This window comes from Oryza sativa, chromosome 3 (assembly GCF_034140825.1).
Source record: "Oryza sativa Japonica Group chromosome 3, ASM3414082v1".
Lineage (NCBI taxonomy): Eukaryota > Viridiplantae > Streptophyta > Magnoliopsida > Poales > Poaceae > Oryza > Oryza sativa.
Window position 1 is genome coordinate 26,951,014 of NC_089037.1, and position 20,678 is coordinate 26,971,691.

A 20,678-nucleotide genomic window follows, 5' to 3' on the forward strand; every position below is an offset into this window, starting at 1 on the left:
ACTTGCTAATAAGTCATCTCGAATGCATTTTTGGAAAGCAGCAATGATAACATCGTCAGGGACCTCTGGGATCTTGTTGCGGGCCACCGAGAAACACCGAATGTAATCCGAGAGGGACTCATTGAGATGCTAAACGACGTGGTACATGTCAAAGTGAGAACCGTGTCTCTTGTAGGTCCTTGAAAGTTGGCGACGAAGAGGTTTCAAAGCTCACTCTAGGAATCAATAGACCCCCTTGGAAGCCTCGTTAACCAGCTCCTTGTTGAATCGGCAAGCGCCACATGCAAATAATTCGCCATGGTCTTGCTATCTCCTACTGCTGCGCGGACGACCAAGGTGTAGATGGAGAGCCATGACTCGGGGTTGGTTTTGCCATCGTACTTCTCAATCCCTGTTGGATTGAAATCAGTCGGCCAATTTACTCGACGCAGTTCTCGAGTAAAAGTTGGGAGAACATCGATGATCCTCGTGGCGTGCACGGTTCTCCTGTTCATGATGACGTTGATTGTGTGTATGCCGTAGATCCCTGGGTGGACGACCGTCGGGGCGGTGGGGTTCCCTGTGGCGATCATTATGGCAGGCATTGTGGTGGTTATTATCGCCGACCAACTAGTCACGATGAGGTTGACTTGATGTCGTGCGCTCCTTGATGTGCTTGCCCCCCGGTGACCTCTTGAGATAAGATTTGAGGGTAGACAATTGCCTGCCGAGGTCCTAGGTGAGTCGGCAAAGGACTCCTCTCGATGACGAGAGCATGTGGCACCCTGGGCTCAAATGCAAAAGTGCAAACCATAAAAATTAGAAGTATAAAAAATGGAATGCTCTCGTCTCATCGGTTCCGTTTTTTAAACAGATCTCCAACTTGGCACTTGAAAATTTTTCACCAAAGTGTATGTGGTGTCACATTATAGATTGAAATCTAGAGGGAAGGCCGAAGGGAGGGAGTCAAACTAGAGCAAAGTGGAAACCGAGAGGAGAGGGAACGCCGACTTGAGGGGTGGAGGGTAGGGGTGAAAACGTGCGAGTACAGTCGGATTATGACATTCCCATTGTTGACGTTTTAGGTCACGACTACAGTATTTGCATGGTATGGGGATCGTTGGTACCAGGGTATATGCGAGATTAAGGTAAAAGAGACATATACCAAGATTTTTATACAAGTTCGGGCCCCTTAACAGGAAGGTAATGACCCTACTCCTGTTGGCCATAGCCGGTGTTGCTCTTTATTCATCTAAATCACACAAGTACAATAATTGAGATAACCTATCTAGCTGTCGTCGACATGGCGGCACGAACACCAACATGTAGTCAACGACATGGTAGTCTTCCTCCTCGAATATGAACTCGTCGAGATCAGAGATTGTGCTAGATCCCTCTTGTCAGCCTCCGCAGGCACCAGATTAGGTTTGTCTAGGCTAATCTCTGATATCGATGTCTGGCTTGGCTTGTGTGTCTGTGTCCCCTCTCTTTCTAGGGGTTCATGTATTTATACTCATAGATGTCCCTTTGTCCAAGTAGAACCAGAGAGACCAATATGGATACAATCCGAGTAGTCCTTATAGTTTCCATATAGAACTCTTCTTGTCATTTCTCATCCGGAACTCCTATATACAAGATATGATTCCAGATTCCGTATAAGACTTGTTATATGGTGGGCCCCACCGAGCTTAGTATATTACTATTGGGTATGTGGTATCCATAACCCTGACACCCGTATCCTAACCCATATTGTCTTTTAAATTTGGAGCCAGGTACGGGTAATAACGGATAACATATCACTCATCCCGTATATCCTGTCCCATATTATTTCTTTCAAATTGGATTCGGGAACGGATATTAATTTATATATCTAATTCATAGATATTAAATATAATAAGGCAATTAAAATAATAAAACATATACATCAAGGAAAAAATATACAATATTACATGTGAGCACGTAAATTAGTAATTAACCAATCTTTTCTCATGTTTTTAGGTGGATTATAATAAATTTTCATAAATATTTTATAATGCGGGACATACGGGCGGAAACATGTCTTCCCATATCCTAACCCATATTTTCCTAACGAATTCGGATTTAAACTCGGATAGTATCACGTAGGTTGGGTGTCTCCAGGCCTGAAAGGACCTTTATGTCGCCTAGAGGGTGGAGGGTGAATAGGCGTTCCTGAAATTTACTTCAAATTGCAGCGGTTAAAATCAGGGCCTGGAACTTCCTAGCAAAAGGTCCGGAACTTCCTGGTAGCTTTTCTTGCCGAGGAGAGAAAGCTGCACGGAACTTCTAGGGTTCTTCCTAGGAACTTCCGGGCAGTTGTGAGTTGCTCTTTCAAGCACCTCACAACAAGTAAATTAATTCACAAGGAAACCTAAACCATAGCGTCGACGTTTGATGTCGCGATTCCGGTATTTGCATAGTATGGTGTCACGCCCGGAAATTCACTAGTAATTTCCGAACTTATTTGTGCATAAAATCCTCGTCTAGGAATCAGCCGAGGTACACAAACTGACAATTTAATATATAAATCCATCAATAATAATAACGTTACACACTTACAAAAGAAAAGAAAACAGCAGCGGAATAACGGTCTAGCGATGGCTTCAGCTCCACTCCCACAGGCAGCTCAATTGGGGTATAAGCCAAACGTCTTCTCCTTCTGGATCCTTTTTCTTCAACTGAGGTTGATTGATTATTGCAAGAATGAGCATATGACATACTCAACAAGCCACACAACAAATATGCAAGTGCACAAGGATACCAAAGGATGGCATAATATAGGCTCATTTGCAAAAGCAGCAGTTAGCAAACATTTAAGAGTAATAAAACAGTAGAGTACTTTAATCATTAATTTTAATAAACACTGAACAACACGCCCATGCTGCTCAGGCCCAACCATTCTGAACAACCATACCCGGCTGTACAGATCTAACTCTAAACCAGGAGCTAAACAAATTATTACCAGTTATAGCATCAATAATTATTGTGAGAGGCGTGAGACTAATCACGAAAAACATTGCTCAACCCGCCCATAACCGCGGGCACGGCTATTCGAATAGTTTTACTCTGGCCAGAGGTGTACCACTGTACCCACAAGACACAGCCTCAACATCATGTCTACCATGCGTCGCGATACTGGAAAGTACCCGAATAGAGGCTGTGACAATACCCTCTGCACAACACAACTCACCACAGTGCACCATTCCTGGATCATAATCACCCCCTTATAAAACAAGGCATGGACTCCCCAGCGACCCCCGTGGGCTTATCTCAGCCACTTCTCAGTCTGGTGCTCCGCAATGAACCATGCTATACAAAAGGTAAAGCCGTTGCCCACGCTGGCTTGTGGTTGGCACGGTTAATGTTTCACAACAGTAGCTCGCGAACCGGTCCTTAATTGTCATGAGCACGACTCTCAAAACCATGTGCTCACAACCCACCATTAATCATATTTTAATTACCAATTAATTATCATAACACGATTAACCATCGTGAGCTACCATTAAATATAACCATAAACAATAATGTAGTATATATGATTCATCCCATTAGTGAGCTAATGTTTCTAAGCATGGCTAAGCAATTATATCTAATATCTAGCTGAACCAATATATAAAGCTCAACTAGTCAAGTTATAATAACCCAAGGTATCAAGGAATAAAGTAATCAATGCAAACATGCCATAACAAAGGAATAGATTCACACCACCCAGTGACATTCGAAAATAAATGCACAGTTGAAATAAATAGAGAATTTAAATATAGGATCAACATGCTCAAAGGATTGTGTTTAGGATCTGTGTGATTTGCCTTGCAATAATCGGTCTTCAAATAATCTTCTGAACACTCCCGACGCACTCACGAACCTTCGAAACGACGGAAACGACAAGCTAACACGCAAAACGAAGAAAAAGACTAATAAAAACCAAATAAACAGTACATATAAAGTAAACAAACATGTAGATCATAATTTTAGATGAATTATGAGACTTGAACGGCCTCATTCTGACTTCATATGAATTTATTACGAATTTTACAAGATTAAATCTAATTAAAGCCCATTTAAAAAGAATTAAATAAATTTAATTCTATTTATGGATAATTTTAATATGTAGATCTTTATTTTATATAACTTTTGCAACTTGAACCACATTAAACTGAGTTACAATGAATTAGTTAAGAATTTTCAAAGATTAAATCGGATTAAATCCTTTATATAGATTTTAATTGAATTATGATGCAATAATGAATTATTTCTGAAAAGGAAAAGAGGATTATTGCGTTAGCGGGTCGGGTTCATGGTGGACCGGGTGCAAGGCGGCGGCTCACGGAAACGAACGGCCGAGATCTATCCAACCAAAACGAACGGCCGAGATCTATCGGTCCACGGCCGGACCACGGGAGACGACGACGATGACGTCAGCGGTGACGCAATCACCGGCGACGACTCGGGCACGCATGCCCGCCGGCGAACGACGGCGCGGCGGCGCGAAAGGAGAGCACTAAAACGATGCGGGCGACGCGGCGGACTCACCGGTGACCAAAACAACGGCGGAAGATCAACGGACGGCAACGGCGACGAGGAAGAAGCGGCGACGACCTTCGGCTTGATGACGGCGATGGTGTTCCAGCGGTCGACAGCGACGGCGGAGGGGCGGACGAGATCGGCGACGGCTTGGCGATCCCGATGGCGGCTTTCCCGAGCGACGACGACGACCGGAGCGACGGCGGCACACGGCTGGACGAACGGCGGCGACGGCGGCGCAAAAGTTCACGGGGCTAGGGCGCTACAGACGGCGGCGGGCGAAGGCGAGGGTGGCTGCGGGTAGAGGGGAGCTTGGGGGTCCTTTTATAGGGGCAAGGAGGCGGCGGCGAAGGCCCACGGCGACCGGCGACGCGAAGGAAAGGTTTAGGGTTCGGAGAGAGAGACGAATCCGATTCGAGATCGAATCCACGAGTTTCCAAACCGAATTAGGCGATGATTCCAAAAGAGAAAAGGTAGAGGAGATCGAGAAGATCATTTCCCCTCTATTGATTTCACCGGATCGGGAAAGGGGCGAGCGAATTTGGAAAGGCGGCGGCGGCGCGGCTCGGCTAGGGTTCGGCCGGGCGACGGCTGGAGGAGGAAGACAGCCCTGACAGGTAGGCCCCACCTGTCAGCGGCACCGAGAGAGAGAAGGAAGCGACGGCGGGCTGGGCCGACTGGGCCGGGGAGGGAGAGAAAAAGAGAGAGGTTTTGGGCCGGCTTTCGGCCCAAAGCCAAAAGAGACTTTTAAAAACCTTTTTCAATTTAAATTATTCATGAAATGCAATTCCATTTATTAAAAATACTTTCTTGGCTCAAATAAATCCCAGAAAAATCTAGGAACTAAAGATTCAAGAGAAGTATTTAACAAAATTTTATCTAGCCCAATTTTATATTGATATTTAGCAAATTAAAATTAGATCTTCTCTTTTAGGCTTTTAAGATCATTTCTAATAATTCCTTTTAAACAACAATTTATAATTTAAGGATTTTTAAACAAGAAAAGCTCTTAACAATTATAATTAGATCATTAATGATCAAATAATTACTGAACTGTTCTTTGTATCATTTAGGAATTGAGCTCCGAAAAATCCGAGAAAATTTCAGAGAGTATACTTAATCATGGAGAATTTAATAAAAATTAGATCCATCCATGCTTTAAATTTAGGAAATTTTATTTCCCACATTTAACTTCACTTATAAATTAATGAACATTTAATATAAATTCTAATAATAATTTATTAAATAATTTATAAATCCTGAAACAAAAATCAGGATGTGACATATGGGGATCGTTGGTACTAGGATATATGCGAGACTGAGATAAAAGAGATGGAGACAGGGATTTTTATATAGGTTCAGGCCCCTGAATTGTCATGTAATAGCCCTACATCCTGTTGGCCGAAGCCGGTGTTGCGCTTTATTCACCATAATCACACCAGTACAATATTTGGGGTAACCTATCTAACTGTTGTCGACATGGCGGTCTGAAGATCTAACTCATAGTCGACAACAGGGTAGCCTTCTTCCTTGAATCCGCATCCGGCGAGATCAGAGACAACGCTATATCCCTACGGCCGGCCTCTATAGGTACCGGATAGGGTCGATCCAGGCATATCTCTGATATCGATAGCTGGTGACATCTTGTCTTGGTGTATGTTGGCTTGTATGTTGATCTTGTGTCTTGATCTATTGTTCCGGTATGTTGATTGTCCCCTCTCCTCCTAGGGGGCATTGTATTTATACCCATAGGTGTCCCCTTGTCCAAGTAGAACTAGGAAAACCAATATGGATACAATCCGAGTAGTTCTTATCGTTTCCATGTAGAACTCCGGTTGTCTTTCCTTATCTGGAACTCCTCCTATATTCGAAGGTTGTTTCCGTATAAGACATGGTATGTGGTGGGTCCTGCTGAGATTTAATCGACTACTATTAGTTATGTGGTATCCATAACCCTGACACATAGAGAGGTACAACATGTATCAAACAAGAGTAATAGACATGAAACTACATAAGATAGCACAATGATCATACAAGGGGAGAGATGATAGCACAACTAGGCAAATAAGGAGATAATCATCACAATCACAAAGATAAAGGGAGTGAGAGGAGACAAACGATTTGTTTCTCGAAGTTCGGATTCTCCACCGAGAATCCTACTTCTCCGTTGAGGAGCTCCAAAGAGCCGGATCTTGATTAACCCCTTGCCTCACCAAGAAAAGGCCTAGGAAGAGGTCTCCGGTCTTCAAGCCAACACCCCTAGGTACTTCTCTTTGGTTTCAAGTGACCACTAAGATCCCCAACTTGAACACCAAAAGAACACCACAAGTAAGGCTTGCTATACCAAGACGACCTCCTAAACCTCACCTCGGATTCCACTCACCGAGTATTCCGTTTCCTTTCGAAGGTGGAATAACGCCCTCACAAATTTCCCGTGACTCACCACAAGCTTGGGAGCTCACCGGGCAACACCTATCCGTCTAGGAGGCTTAACCTCCAAGAGTAACAAATACAAACAATGATTTGCTTGCTATGAACTCAAGTGCTCGAAGGATGGAGTGGATCTCTCAAGCTCTCAACCTTGCAACCTCTCAATCTCTCAAATCTCTTCCCAAATCTCACTCACAAAGATCTACCACTAAGGTAGGAGGTTTGGGAGGGGCTATTTGGTTTTGGATAGGTCTATTCTTGCCCAAAGTCAGCAGCCAACAAAGGAGAGAGTGGAGGGGCTTAAAAACCTAAGCCCCCAAAAAACTAGCCGTTACTCACATAACAGGGCCCGGAACTTCCTGCCCTGAGACCCGGAACTTCCTGGCACCCTCCTCGCCCAAACAGAGAGATCGGGTCGGAACTTCCTGGCTCAGGGCCCAGAACTTCCGAGCTACACTGACAGCACTTCACAACAACAGTCATAACTCCTTGCTCCGGAGTCCGTTTTTGGTAAACTTGGACTCTATGGAAAGCTTATTGAGAGGGCTACCCAACTCAACCAGAAACAAGCTCTAAAACTACTCATAGGTTAGGTTAAGGCTTTGGTTTTTCTCAAGGTAGCACTTGCATAGATCACTTTGAGCACCGAGACATAAACAAACATATCACTAGGAATTCCTATACTCAAATGCAAATATAAAAACTATACCACTAGGAATGCCTTCTTGCCATCTTCTTGCTTCGCCTCGAGGGGTGCCAACGTCATCATCATTTCACCCTTGGGACTATTCTTATCTACAACTAGTTAAGCACATTAGTCCCAAATCATCACCATTTCACCATCTTTTTTTTTTACGATTGAACTGCTAGCCCGGATAGGATTTTTTATGGGTGGGAACATGAGGAGAAGGAGAACGACCGTGCCATGCCTTTGTATTACTCCCTTTGTTTTACATTATAAGTGTAAGTCACTTTAGGTTTGTCCTAAGTCAAATCCTTCATGTTTGAGCAAGTTTATATAAAAATATTACAATATTTCCAACATAAAATAAATATATTACAAAAATATATTGGCTGATGGATTTATTGGAACTAATTAGGTGATATAAATGTTGATATATTTTTATATAAACTTCATCAAATTTCAATGGGGTTAGTAAAACCCAAACTGACATAATATGAAGGGACAATTGTATCCATGCTCCTACTTTCAGCCTCAACTGTTGTTTTGTCCCCCACTTTTTAGGGTTTGTAATTTTACCCCCGCTTTCCGAACATGAAGTAGACGTTTACCCCTGGATTGGATGGCTGTTAGGTGGATCCCACGCTAAAGAGTTAAAGAAATACAAATACAAAAATGATCAATGACTTAGTAGCTTACCATTCTACCCATATATTTTTCCCATCCCCATTCGATTCCCCAAAATCCCTATGCAGCAGCAGCATGCGATGACGAGAGCGTGCGGCAGGGGCAAGGACGACGCTCCTACGCGTCGTTGTAGGTACGCGAAACAACGACGGTTCTCCAGTCAGTTGGCACGGCAGGTGCTCTCTGGCGGCGGCGTACACGCTCGGTGCATGAAAGCAAGGAGAGGTGGCGGTGGCCGCACCCAACCACATCGAGGCACGCACACGAGGCGGTGGTGGGTCTCTTGCAAGGCTGCAAGAAAGCAAGCAACGGCGAAGGCAGCTCCAATGTCCTGTTGGTGGCGGCAACAGAAGCACTCCGGTGAGCCGAGGTAGGCACTCGAGGCGAGGTGACGGCTCTCCGACCAACCGTCGCGGCGGTGACGGCGTTCGTGCTCGGCGCGTCAAAGCAAGGGGAGGCGGCGGCCACCGTGCCCCGACGCATAGAGGCACGGACGCGAGGTGGCGGTTGGTCTCTGGCTAGCAAGCAACGACGAGGGTGGCTCTAGTGTCCTAGTGGCATAGTACAAAAAACCGGATCAGGCCGGCGGTTGAACTGGAAAAAACCAAAACCGGTGACCTTGGTGGCTCTGTTCAACAAAAAGACCGCCCCTGCAATCGAACCGGAAAAATAACAGTGAATTGGACGGTTTTTATGGGAACCGGTGAAATGGAAGCGGTTTTTTAATTTGTCCTAGCATTATGGCCTTATGAATTTTTTATGCTACCACGCTACATTTATATTTTTATGTTGTGGCCATATAATAATAGATACATTAGTTTATTTATGCATATTTTTACCAATTGTGCTGATTCTATATTTAAAATAATGCAAATCAAATATAATATTAATTAATAAAAAACCGGTGGCTCGACCGGTGACCCAACGGTTCGACCGGTGAACCGACAATTAGAGCGGGTCGACCTCCGGTCCAGTTATTTGTACTATGCCTAGCGGCGGCGGTGTTGTTCGTCCTTGGCACATCGAAGCAAGGGGAGGCGGCGGGTCTCCGGCGAGAAAGCGGTGGCTCGGGTGGCTCCAGCATCCCACCGGTGGTGGCGTAGTTCGTCGTCGGCGCTTAGATGGAAGAAATTTTATGAAAAAAAATAACCGGCACTTAGATGTAAGAAATTTTATGAAAAAAATAACCGGAGATGAAAAAGAATAAGGATAAAAATGCAACAACAACCATGGACATAAATATCCTTTTGCTCTTAAATGAACACTGTGAAACCAACAGTCTAAATTAGGGTAGAACTCAGCTTCGTTTTTAAAAAAAGAGGTAAAATTTCAGACCTAAAAAATAGGGACAAAACAACAGTTGGGAAGCAATAATTATCCCTAATATCAAGTAGAAGTATCTATATATCTTTCGACAAAAAATTTCTTCAAAATCCGTCAAATATAACTCTAATATATTTACAATAAAACTTACATTTAATTATCTATAAGTAGCATGTAACTCGCACATAGAGTACTAATCCATTTAGCAGTGTAGTGGTAGTGCATGCGTGGTGAAATCTAGAGTTCGGATCCCCTCCTGGAGTTGATGTTTAATTTTTTTTTTTGGAATCCGGCACGAATCTTATAGTGAATCAAACTGCGTGGTGAAATCTAGAGTTCGGATCCCCTCCTGGAGTTGATGTTTAATTTTTTGTTTGGAATCCGGCACGAATCTTATAGTGAATCAAACGGTCTGATTCGGTCCGGAATTACGGACCCGACAACTCGACTCGGATTCGCCCTGTGATCGGACTGATCGAAGCCTATTTGGTTTCGATAAACAGATTTAAAAAGAGAAAAAACGGCAGACCAAACCGACAACGGCACCTCAATAGCCGTATGTTTGATCCACCACAGATCGATCTCCAATTCCAATGGAACCAACAACAGCAAGAAGCATGACGATCAACTATCTGCTACCCGACGACGTGCTCGCTGACGTCCTCGGCCGCCTCCCACCACGCAGCCTCGCCGCCGCACGGTGCGTCTGCGCGGCCTGGCGGGCCACCATCGACGACCGCCGCCTGCTGCGCACGGATCTCCTCCCGCTCTCGCTCGCCGGCATCTTCATCCACTTCGATGACCTCAGGTTCCCAGAATTCTTCTCCCGCCCGTCGACGCCAACGACCCCTGCAATCAGCGGCAAGCTTGACTACATGCCTAACAAATATGCGCTCTACGCCGTGAATGATCATTGCAACGGTCTCCTCCTGCTATACACCCACGTGGTTAATCCGGCCACGCGACGGTGCGTGACCTTGCCCCTACTGCCACCGTCTCGGGGTACCTTTAGCGATAACTACATCGTGTTCGATCCCACTGTATCACCGCACTACGAGGTGATCAGGATCTCTTACCTTATGTGCAATATGAGACTTGACCCAATCATAAGGGAGTCGGAATGGCCACCATCACCATTTCTATTGAATGTCTTCTCGTCGGCGACAAAGCAATGGGAGGATCGGTTATTTGTCAGGGAAGGGGAGGCTGCAGGCACCATCGGCGACTTAGTGAAGCTTTATTCTAGACAACACTATGCTGCCTACTGGCATGGTGCACTTTACGTGCATAGGTGCAATTATGTGACAAGGTATACATACGTAAACTATGCATTCTGTTTAACTTTGGCTGTTAAAATAATGTCATTCAATACTGTATATTATTTACTAACACCCTTTTATTTGGACTTTATATAGACTATCATTGACTGATGGAAAGTACAAAGTAATCAAGAATCCACAAGATATTGACATGAGCAAGTGTCTAAAGTTTTATCTTGGAAAATCAGAGAATGGGGTATACTTAGCATCACTTGAGCAAGAGCTGGACCTTCAACTTTCGGTTTGGATCCTTAATGAGTCATGTGCTAAGGCCAAATGGGTATTAAAACATAGAAACAACCTTAAGCCCTTGTTGTCACGCTGGGGATATCATCAAGTCAATGGACCTTGGATACTTCACGATGTTAACTATGATCTCTATCGTAAAAATTTTGGTGGGCCGTGGTTCTACAATGTTACTTACGATGATCTCTTACTAGAGGGTAACAATGAAGTGCCGGTGGAAGATAAATATGAATGGTACTCTGATAACGATGATGTTGATCATGATACACAAGATGGTGTTGAAGAGCAAAGTCATGTTAGTATTTCACTTCTTGGATTCCATCCTTATAGGGAAATTGTATTTTTGAGTTTGTCATGCGAGAGAGGAGTGGCCTACCATTTAAACAGCTCAAAGATGCAAGACTTGGGCAGCATATTCCCTCAAAATTTTAATCAGGTCTCGGAAGTCGGGGGCGGCATAGAAGCTTCTTTTCCATACACACCATGCTGGATTGGAGAGTTCCCTGAAATAAGTAGTGAAGATCATCTCTATCGGAATTAGAGTATCAACATGCATAGAGACACGTATACTCCTGGTGTTTGATTTCCACAATTTTTTTTAATTGCTTACATTAGTTCCTATGAGCTTTCTCTGAACTAAGTGTACAAGTTGGAACTAATATGAAACCTGGTTACATATATAAGCTCACACACAAATCCATTTGTTCCTTTGCCACTATGCTTTGATTTAGAACATCTGAAGTGTTACTTAACTGAGTAACATTGTAGTACTGTTGCAACTGGAAATTTTTGTCTTCTTAAAATTAATCACTATGATGAAATGACCTCTAAGTATGGATTATCAATCGTCACCGTGTATATGAATAGGGATATGTATGCACGATGTGAGTGTCCGTGTTTGTAATGTGTTTCCTTAAAAAAATTAATGTTCTGACTATGATTTGGAAGACTTTTGTCAGCTAATTCATGTAGATGCAGTGACATGCATGTCTCCATCCATGCATTCTCCAACTGGACAGTGTAATATTTTCGCACCAAAGTCGCTGGGAAAAGATATTAGTGTACGTCTACGTCCTATCGAAAAGTGGAATCTACCTGTGAACTTTATGATCAATCGATGTAAGGTGTCGTTTGTGTTAGATAGAGCAGTGCACCTACTGGCATGATCACCTAATTTTCCTCGAACCCGGCACCAGTATATAAGAGAACCGGCACGTACGTGACATTGTGTGTGTGCCAAACACGACGATGGATCGATCGATGGCTCGGCGCCGGCGCGGCACCTCGTTCACGGCGAGCTGGCAGCTGGGACTCGCCGTGGTGGTCGCGGCGATCATGGCGTCCTCGGCGCAGCCGCAGCAGCAGCAGCAGCAGCCTCCGCAGCCGCCCGGTCAGCCGGCGAACGCGCCGAGCTGCCCGCCGGTGCAGGCCTCGCTGTCGCCGTGCGTCAGCTACTTCATCGGCAACTCGTCGACGCCGTCGGACGCGTGCTGCGAGCAGATGCGGGCCATGTTCCAGTCGCAGGCGCCCTGCCTCTGCGCCGCCGTGGCGTCGGCGCCGTCCCCGCTCGCGCCGGTGCTCGGCGGGGTGCAGTCGCTGCTCCCAACCGCCTGCAACCTGCCTCCCAATGCCTGCGCAGGTAAGCCGTTCGTTCGTGCCGTGCCAATACTTACTTGTGGACTGAACTCGCGTACGCATGGAGTGATCGCCGTGGCGGGCGTGGTGTTTGCAGATGCGACAGGGTCGACGTCGGGCTCTGCTCCGGCCGGCGGCTCGTCGGCGACGCCGTCCACGGGGGCAACTGCCGCCGCGCCGGCCATGGAGCCCGCTGGCATGGACCCGGCGATGACTGCAGGTGGTGGATCCAAGTCAGTGCCGGGTATGCCGTACTCGGCGGCCGCCGGAGTCCATGGTGGTGGCGCCTCTGCTGCCGTCGCCGTCTTGATCTCCTCCATGCTTGCTTATGCTTGTATGATCTGAGATGCATGGCTGGTCTTATATACACACGTCCATTGTGATTTGTGATCGTGATGGTATATGCACATCAGCACATGTGCATCGTTATTAGCTTGCTTTTCAGGTTAGAAGACTTTGAGTTAATATGCCATTTGCGGATGTAATTAATTTGTAACAACATTGTTATGGAGTATTTCGACATAATAAGATAGTAGTTATATCCGTGATGACGAAAAATTAATCGGAATCCAACATCTATATCCACAAGGGAACATACAAAGTTACAAACAAGAGTACTTAAACTCCGCACCTCACAGTAACGGAACACAAAAGAATAAGAAAACGACTAGAGACTAAAAAAGAAGATTAAGCTTCGAAACTTCTACTATGTCCTTGCTTCAAATTTGTTCTGAACTTGTGTAACAACAACTCATGAGTTGTTGGAAAATGATTTTTTTTACGATAGTTTAGTTTTTATTGCAACGATACTTTTTTTTTTGGGTGATAGCTTATTTTTGTTGCAACGGAAATAAAAGATATTACAATGATTATACATCGTTGCAACAGAATATACTTATTTGCCACGAAAAGTTTTATCGTGGCAATAGTATGATATATTGCCACCAATAATTTTTCGTGGTAATACTTTCATGGCAATAGCTAATTTTTCTTGTAGTCATCATCACACCACTCATCTTAAAAACTCTGATTTTACAGAAACTTTGATGTCAGACTCATCCTTTGCCTATCGTCTCCAAATCCATTTATGGACGCGAAGAGCCATCCACCTATCCGTCGAAGAAACATACCCACACACATGCCGAAGCCGAATTGGCAAACGAAACAAGGTCGTTGCCGAGCCAAAACCAGCCGACCAGCCACCGACCACCACCTCCACCACCGCACCATCGCCATTGTAAGCACCGCAACTGGTGCCGCCCACTTCAAAGATCATAGCATATGCACCAGCTCCTCCGCCGCCGGCCCCTAGTGCCGATCAAGAAATAGGCCAAATACAGTGTCAAGTGACAGAGACGATGAGCCATATCAGCGCCGTTCACTTGGCCGCATGGTGGTGTAGATGTGTTCGGGAGTGCAAAACGAAGCAGCTTTTAGTGCATGATTAATTAAGTATTAGCTAAAATAAATTTGAAAATGGATTAATATGATTTTTTTAAAGTAACTCTCTTATAGAATTTTTTTTTCAAAAAACATACCGTTCAACGATTTGAAAAACGTACGCACGGAAAACGAGATAGGTGAGTTGGGAAAGTAGAGATAAGATGAGTGCTAAGGCCCAAGAACCGGCAACTGCTGCAAAGCGCTGTCGGCAGCGTTTGATTGTGAGAAAGTTTGTTTTGTTTTCCGCGCTCACGCTTCCCGAACTATTAAATGGTGTGTTTTTTTTTAAAAAAAATTCTATATGAAAGTTACTTTAGAAAGTCATATTAATCTATTTTTAAAGTTTAAAATAGTTTATACTCAATTAATCATACGCTAATGGCTCACCTCGTTTTGCGTATCTTCTCATTTTTCTCTTTTCCTCTCCTCTCAAACTCACCTTTAAAAGCAAGTTTAATAGTATAGACAACTACTAGCTCCAAATCATCTATATTCAATTTAATAGCCAATTCATACCATAGTTATTTACTACTCCCTCCGTTTCATATTGTAAGACTTTATAGCATTACCTACATTCATATAGATGTTAATGAATTTAGACACATATATATTCTTAGGTTTATTAACATCTATATCAACTAGAAAGGTAGCCCGCGCACATGCGCGGGCATCTTCTTATATAAGTGAGTGTAATTTTATTATGAATATTTATGTGCGGATGACTTTTTATTAAAATATTTTTTTATTATATTCTAAACTAAAATTAAACTTATTTTGTGTGCTTTGAACGTTGGTTATTTTCTTATAATTACCCTTGCAACATATAAATTCTAAAATAAAATTACATGAGATCATGCGGTTTTGAATTGATGAGAAAATATTTTGTTGAAACAATGGAGATGGTTCCTATAAGAAAATTTAGGATATTTTAACTCCACATAAGGATATCTTACAACCCAAAAAGAAATCCAATAATATCAATTCTTTGATTGATTGTATTTTAATCTTTTATATATTTTTTCATTCTAACAATGCTCGTAAAATGTTTGAATTTTTCTATTCAGAATGGGTTTTAAATCCAGCAACATTCGTTCAATTTTTATTTTATTTTTGTTTTTTCTTGGAGATTTTCTTTCTATGGATCATCCTTAAAAAGATTTGATCTTTGCAATTTGGAATAAAAATATAAGTGCATATAACATGGCATGGGTAAAGGCATACGTTCTAATTTTATCTCTCAAGAAATATTGAAGTAATGGTCATAGTGTGTTTAACGAATCATCACTAAAGTGGAGTGTCTTGTAACAAATACACATTTCTAGATTGTTCTACCTCAAGACTTTACAATATATTGCAGCAAGTTTTACCAATAATGAAAAAAATGGACATGGTCTTTAATTCCTATATGGAATTGACTTGATTTATTGCTAAGGCCATCTCAAGGTTGTTTCATTGTTAAGATTCCTAGGTGCAAACCCTTATGCTTATCGGTATGATGTTCAACCGGCCACACCTATTTTTTCAACCTATTATCTATATTGCTAGATGAATACCTATTATAATCAGTGACTTCATAAATCAAATGTGTAATTGGGATGCTATGATCATCTTTTTTATGAATATTTATTTATCTCCTAAAAAGATCATTTTAAAAGTATCAAGGTCATTTTGTATAGGTACATAGCCCTCATATGCATGTTAAGGTAAATTAATTAAGTTGGTCGAAAGTCGTTAGATGTTTAACGGGATTAAGTAATAGATGGAGGTCTATCACGCCCGGAATTTCTATCCAAAATTCCAAACACTTACATCTGTGTAAACCCTCGTCCAGGAATCAGCCGTGGCACACAATAACAAATTGATAATAGAGTACAATTATTACTCTAATTAATAAGCGAATAAAGTGTCAATACAGAGGTAGATAGTTCCTCTCAATCAATAAAGATCTAAGCAGCGGAAAAAATAAGATAAACGGCGCAGACGACTCCACTCCACAGGCAGCTTGACCAAGGCTACGCCTAATCATCCATACCATCAGCATCACTGTAGAACTCCTCCTCTGATGAATGATTGCAAGGTGAGTATATGACATACTCAGCAAGCCACACAACAAATATGCAAGTGCACATGATAACAAAGGATGGCATAGTATAGTCTCATTTGCATAAATAGCCTTTAATAAATATTTCAGAATTTAATAAAACAGTAAAGTATTAATTAAACAGTATTAATCCAACGCTATACAACATACCCTGTTGCATAGGCCCAACCATTCTGAACAACCAACCCCGGTTGCACAGTTCTATCTCCAAACTAGGAATATACCATTCCAAACCAGGAGCTCAACAAGTTATTACCAATTACAGCATCATTTATTAAGGTGAGAAGTGTGAAACTAATCACGAAAGACATTGTTAGACCCTCCCATAACCGCAAGCACGGCTATTCGAATAGTTTAAACTCTGGCCAGAGGTGTACCACTGTACCCACAAGACACAACCTCAACATCATGTCAACCATGCGTCGCGATACTTAACAAGTACCCGAATAGAGATTGTGACAATACCCTCCGCATAATACAATTCAAAACAGAGCACCATTCCTGGATCATAATCACCCCCTTATAAAACAAGGCATGGACTCCCCAGCGACCCCCGTGGACTTATCTCCGCCACTTCTCAGTCTGGTGCCCCATAATGAACCATACTATACAAAAGGTAAAGCCGTTGCCCACGCTGGCTTGTGGTTGGCACGATTAATGTTTCACAACCGAAAATCATGAACCGGTCCTTAATTGTCATGAGCACGACCATCAAAACCATGTGCTCATAACCCACCATTAGCAAGTTTTAGTTGGCACATTAATTAATTAACCCATCACGATTAACCATCGCGAGCTATCATTAAGCCATCATTAAATAATAGTAAATCATAAATATCCCATTTATATGAGCTAGTGTCTCTAAGCATGGCTAAGCATCCTATTCACTTTAGCTAAAACCATATAATGTTCTAGCTAATCAAATTATTAACCAAGTGACAAAGAATAGGGAATCAATAACAAAAGGGCTTTAACAAGGCAATAGGTTATTTCCACCCAATGACATTCAAAAATAAATGCAATAGTTGAATAGAAACAATAGCTTTAAACGGGATCAACATGCTCAAAGGGTTGTTTAGGATCTGTGTGACTTGCCTTGCTAGCCTTGGAACTCTTCAAAGTCCTCTCCTGCAAAATCGGACTCTCCGGGAACGTCAGAATCTAAGCATAAAAGAGCAAAATCACCAAAACAGTACATAAACAATCATAAACAGTACATGTAGATATTTTTAACATGTAGATCTCAATTTTATAAAAATTTAGAGACTTGAACCAACTAAATCCGAGCTAAGATGATATAGTTATGAATTTTTAAAGATTAAATCGGATTAAATCACTTATATAGATTTTAATTGAATTATGGCGCAATAATGAATTATTTTTGAAAAGAAAAAATGGTTTATTGCGTCAGCGGGATCGGCTCACGGTGGACCGGGTGCACGGCGGCGGTCTACGGAACGAACGGCCGAGATCGAATCGATCCACCCCGAGTCTACGGAAACGGCGACGATGCCGTCAGCGGTGACGTCACCACCGACGACGGCTCGGGCTCGCGTGCTCGCCGGCGAACGACGGTGCGGCGGCGCAAACGGACGGCACCTACGGGTAGCGGGCGACGCGGCGAACCTTACCGAGGCACGAACAGCGACGGACGGCAACCGGACGACGACGGCGACGAGGACGAAGCGGCGGCGACTATCGGTTCGACGACGACGGCGGTGCTCCGGCGATCTCCGGCGACGATGAAGGGGTGGACGAGGACGGCGACGACCTAGCGATCCCGACGATGGCCTTCCTGAGCGATGACGATGATCGGAGCGACGGCGGTGCTCGGCTGAACTCGCGGCGGTGACGGCGGCGCACAGGTGAACATGGAGGCGGCGCTAAAGACGACGGCGAGCTAAGGCGAGGGTGGCGGCGGAGAGAGGAGGTCCCGGGGGTCCTTCTAAAGGGGCTAGGGGGCGGCGACGGAGGCCCACGGCGGCCGGCGACGGCGAAGGAAAGATTAGGGTACGGGGAGAAAATCGAATCCGATTCGAGATCGAATCCGGCGATTTCCAAAGGAAATTAGACGACGATTCCAAAAGAGAAAAGGAAGAGGGGATCCCGAGGATCATTTCCCCTCTATTGATTCGACCGGAGATGGAAAGGGGCGACGGAATTTGGAAGGGCAGCGGCGGCGGCTCGGGAGGCTGGGACGCGGCCGGGCGGCGCGAGGAAGACGACAGCCCTGACAGGTGGGCCCCACCTGTCAGCGGAAGAGAAAGCGCGAGCGGGCGGCTGCGGGCTGACTTGGGCCGGGGAGAGAGAGAGGAAGGCTTTCGGGCCAAAGGCAAAAGAGGATTATAAAACCTTTTTCTTTTTAAATTATTCATGAAATGCAATTCCATTGATTAAAAATACTTCCTTGGCTCAAATAAATCCCAGAAAAATCTAGGAACTATAAAATCAAGTGAAGTATTTAATAAAATTTTATGTAGCCCATTTTTATATTGGAATTTATTATTTAAAATTAGATCTTCTCTTCTAGGCTTTTAAAATTCAATTCTAATAATTCCAATTAAACAACAATTTATAAATTTAAGATTTTTCAGGGTGTGACAAACCTACCCCCCTTTAACAGAATCTCATCCTCGAGATTCGGAAGAACTGGCGAAAAGATGCGGATGAGCTGACTTTAATTCATCTTCTTGTTCCCAAGTAGATTCTTCCTCTGAGTGATTACTCCATTGGACCTTGCAAAAACGGATGACTCGATTCCTGGTTTTTCTCTCATCTGTCTCCAAGATACGGATTGGTTTCTCAACATAAGTCAGATCCTCTTGGATTTCTATTTGCTCAGGATTAGCTTCTTCAGTGGGTACCCTTAAACACTTTTTCAACTATGACACATGGAACACATTATGGACACCTGCCAAAGATTGAGGTAACTCCAACTGATAAGCAACCTCACCTCTTTGACTGACAATCTTAAAAGGTCCCACGAAACGCGGTGCCAATTTTTCTTTGGTGTGAAAACAATCAACTCCCCGAAGAGGCATGACACGAAGGTACACATGATCTCCTTCCTCAAAACTTAAATCTCTGCGGCGATTGTCGGCATAACTCTTATGACGAGACTGAGCCACACGCAATCTTTCTTGAATGATCTTTACCTTCTCTTCTGCTTCCCTTAGGATATCAGTCCCAAAAACCTGACGTTCTCCCGTTTGATCCCACAAAAGCGGAGTGCGGCACTTCCGACCATACATCGCTTCATAAGGAGCCATTTGAAGACTTGCTTGATAACTGTTGTTGTACGAGAATTCCGCGTAAGGCAGATTCTTATCCCAACTTCCACCGAAGTCTAAAGCACAAGCTCTCAACATGTCTTCCAAAATCTGGTTTACCCTTTCAGTTTGTCCGTCTGTCTGTGGATGATATGCGGTACTGAAATTCAACTTAGAACCCATATCTTCCTGAAGCTTCTTCCAAAACTTTGAAGTAAACTGGCTACCTCGATCGGATACTATTTTCTTAGGAACACCATGCAAACACACAATCCTTGCCATATACAATTCCACCAAACGGCTTCCGGAATATGTTGTCCTCACAGGGATGAAATGAGCCACTTTGGTAAGTCTGTCGACTATCACCCAAATAGAGTCATGGCCCGATGACGTTCTGGGTAGACCAGTGATGAAATCCATCCCTATTTCCTCCCACTTCCATTCTGGTATCTTTAAAGGCTGCAACAAACCCGCGGGTTTCTAATGTTCTGCCTTGACTCGCTGACAAACATCACACACAGCTACATATTCTGCTATCTCACGCTTCATACTTGCCCACCAAAATTTTTCCTTGAGATCTTGGTACATCTTGGTACTACCAGGGTGAATGGAGTATAACGTGTCATGAGCTTCCTTCAGAATTGCATCTTTCAACTCTTTGTTTTCTGGGACACAGATTCTCTCGCCCAACCATACGGTTCCTTGCTCATCTTCCAAATACCCGATAGCTTTTCCTCTTCTCATATTCTTCTTAATCTCTTGAATATCAGGATCATTGGTTTGAGCTTCTCTAACCTGATCAATGAGAGTGGGCTTCGCTTCCAAAGCTGCAACAAAACCTTTACTAACGATTCCCAAATTCAGTCTTTCAAATTCCTTACATAATTCCAACGGCAACTGTCGTCCTTCCGTAGCATTGCAATAGCCTTTCCTGCTAAGAGCATCTGCTACAACATTAGCCTTTCCTGGGTGATAATGAATTCCCATGTCATAATCCTTAATCAATTCCAACCATCTTCGTT

At 43.5% G+C, this 20,678-nt stretch overlaps 2 protein-coding genes across 2 annotated transcripts; both read left to right on the plus strand.

The window, feature by feature from the left end:
* The first annotated feature begins 10,260 nt into the window (after positions 1 to 10,260).
* Positions 10,261 to 11,749, plus strand: LOC107277590 (uncharacterized). The gene is made up of 2 exons (XM_066308315.1): positions 10,261 to 10,952; positions 11,059 to 11,749. Exons 1-2 carry the CDS (start codon positions 10,261 to 10,263, stop codon positions 11,747 to 11,749), a joined length of 1,383 nt encoding a protein of 460 aa, XP_066164412.1.
* Positions 11,750 to 12,359: 610 nt separating this feature from the next.
* On the plus strand, positions 12,360 to 13,401 carry LOC9266699 (non-specific lipid transfer protein GPI-anchored 15). The gene is made up of 2 exons (XM_015774547.3): positions 12,360 to 12,847; positions 12,941 to 13,401. Exons 1-2 carry the CDS (start codon positions 12,457 to 12,459, stop codon positions 13,186 to 13,188), a joined length of 639 nt encoding a protein of 212 aa, XP_015630033.1. The 5' UTR covers positions 12,360 to 12,456; the 3' UTR covers positions 13,189 to 13,401.
* The last annotated feature ends 7,277 nt before the right edge of the window (positions 13,402 to 20,678 follow it).

Excerpts from the sequence above, each read along its gene's own strand:
- LOC107277590 (XM_066308315.1), top strand. The coding sequence starts at position 10,261 with ATGACGATCAACTATCTGCTACCCGACGACGTGCTCGCTGACGTCCTC. Across the intron at positions 10,953-11,058 it reads AGGTGCAATTATGTGACAAG|ACTATCATTGACTGATGGAA; the intron begins GTATACATACGT and ends GACTTTATATAG.
- LOC9266699 (XM_015774547.3), top strand. The coding sequence starts at position 12,457 with ATGGATCGATCGATGGCTCGGCGCCGGCGCGGCACCTCGTTCACGGCG. Across the intron at positions 12,848-12,940 it reads GCCTCCCAATGCCTGCGCAG|ATGCGACAGGGTCGACGTCG; the intron begins GTAAGCCGTTCG and ends TGGTGTTTGCAG.